Raw genomic sequence first — 2278 nt, 5'->3', positions numbered from 1 at the left:
GCTACGCAGCGTGTGATTACGTCAGACGAGGCTACACAACGCGTGATTACATCAGATGTCAGCGACAAGCTTTGCAGTAGTAAACAGGAAGTGAAACTTGCTAACTAGCAGAGGCTAATCATCTCGGGACAGTGGAGTGATTTTTTCGTGAATACCTTGCTATTGGGCAAGTTGTAATTATTCTATCTATTCAGCTAGTACAGGCTATGTTTAACGCTGCCAGGAGATGTAGGGAAATAAACGCAATGTTAAACTACGCAGCAGAAAGGCACGTGCAACTACACTAGGCTAACATCCGGGACGAGGCAGGAAAGCGGAAACAGCTGAATGTCACGTGAGGTAAATATACACTACGTCAGAATTCATTCAGCAAACGTGTTTCCATCTCCTGTTTTGCACATTAACTACTTTGCGAATCATCCAAAAACCACCTCAAGCGAGTGTAAAAACTTTTTAGTGAATTCAGGATTTTTTTTCGAATTTTGCTGTTTCCATCTGACTTTTTTTCACATTTTTAATGTGACACTTCTGAATGTGCATCAAAAAGCCTGGAAACACGGTTTATCTTTCCTTCCTCATATAGTACAGTACTTATTCATTTGGTATGAAAAACAAAAAGAAATCCTTGAATTCTTGATTTAACCTCATTCTGCACAAAATTTAACTGACTCAAAGATGTTTAGAGTGTTTCTTAGGTACAGTTTTATATTTAAAAAGGGGTAATGCATTTTCAACAACTTTAAACCAATAAGTCAAAGTAAGCCGGTCTCACAGTACTTTTTTCTTTTTTCCCCTCACCAACAGGCTGGTCACCGCTGCCTGCAGACCCTCCCTGTGTTTTATTAATCTGGTTTTAAACTGAAGTGATGCTTCAGGCTCAACCTGCTCCTGATTTTTGGTTGTTTTATTAATCCTCTGAATTTAGTAAAATGCTCTTCGAATGACTGGGAAGTGCACAGTTTTATTGACGCAGTGCTGTTTTAAATCGTTTTACAAATGACATACTTTGCACTGGTTAGGAGATACCTCACTGGAAAATATTTCACAAGAAGTGACGTAGTGAAAAAGGTTAAAAACTGCCTGTGTATCAGTGAATATTGCAGACTACCTGCTGCAGGTGGTTGGCCACGTTCAGGACTCGGTGCTGCTGGCTGCTCAGCAGAGTCTGGACCAGCTGCTGCATGACGGTGGTCTGCAGGTGGATGATGGCCAGGTGTAATGGACTGATAGGAAACAAACATTCATCACCAGACTGTTTTGGTTTCATCACATCCCTGTTACAGCAGAACCTGAAGGTAACTGGATCTGGATCAGGAGGAGAACTGGACTCACGTGTCTCCGTTGGCATCCTGGATGCCACACAGGTGTCTCTGCAGGGCGAGGAGGACCCGGGCGTCTCCAGTGCTGCAGTACTGCAGCAGTGCAGCGGCGGTCTGCTGGGCGCTCTGAGACACTCGACTGCTGAGTGACGCAGCTGACAAACAACAACAACAACAACAATAAACCTGACAACTTCAGGAAACAAAGATTTACTCTGCACCTGCAGAATCTTACCGATGTGAAGCAGCTGCTGCTGCAGCACAGAGCTCCTCGTCTGTCCATCTGTCCTCTGCTGGCCAACATCTGTCTGAGGGGCGGAGCCTGACATCTGAGCTTCTCCTCCGGAGGAAAACCCTGTGAAGCTTCCTGTATAAAAAGCTCCTCCAGCACCTCCTGCTCCTCCGTTCATCTGCTGGTGGAACTGAAAGCCTGCTGAGACACGAGCAGCAGCTGCTCAGCTGCCTCCTGAGGAGGCGTCAGGGTTCAAACTGCTCCTAAGATTTTATCTTTTATTCATGATAGTTATTTTCACTAACTTTTGTCTTACAAAAAAAAGCTAAAGAGTGACTTTCAGCTCAGGAAACAATGAAAAGCTTTTAACTTCTATTTCATCCTAAACTAATGTACAACACAATCTTGTCTTACTGGTTTAACTGGTTTAACTGGTGATGTGTTTCTGTGGGGAAATCCCCTCTTTCTCTAATCCAGACATTCTTAACCTGTGGGCCGTGAGTGCCACCTTCAGGGCCTCAGAAGAACAACAGTTTTTAACTTTGGGCCACAGAGGGCCGTGGGACCACATTGATTTTAAATAAGGTGTAATACACTTTCTCACCACTAGTAGCAGTAGTGCACCACTCAGATGTTTAACAACTTTTTAATATGTAGAAGAAGAACCTTAGAAACCTGCCGAGAATGGCTGTGTCCAAAACGACAGGCCGGGTCCTCCGGAGGACCC

At 44.2% G+C, this 2278-nt stretch overlaps 1 protein-coding gene across 2 annotated transcripts in view; it reads right to left on the bottom strand.

Moving 5' to 3' along the window:
* Positions 1-2278, bottom strand: part of nfkb2 (nuclear factor of kappa light polypeptide gene enhancer in B-cells 2 (p49/p100)) — a gene marked incomplete in the record, with an annotated part of 54960 nt that overhangs the window by 10505 nt on the left and 42177 nt on the right. The window contains 3 exon segments of one of the 2 annotated variants that reach the window (XM_014030256.1): positions 1109-1223; positions 1333-1474; positions 1555-1749. In XM_014030256.1, the coding sequence (XP_013885710.1) occupies positions 1109-1223; positions 1333-1474; positions 1555-1749 (452 nt within the window). 2 annotated transcript variants of the gene reach the window in all.

The sequence above is a fragment of the Austrofundulus limnaeus genome, unplaced genomic scaffold (genome assembly GCF_001266775.1).
Source record: "Austrofundulus limnaeus strain Quisiro unplaced genomic scaffold, Austrofundulus_limnaeus-1.0 Scaffold1028, whole genome shotgun sequence".
Taxonomy (NCBI): domain Eukaryota; kingdom Metazoa; phylum Chordata; class Actinopteri; order Cyprinodontiformes; family Rivulidae; genus Austrofundulus; species Austrofundulus limnaeus.
This window is presented reverse-complemented; position numbering and strand designations above follow the sequence as displayed.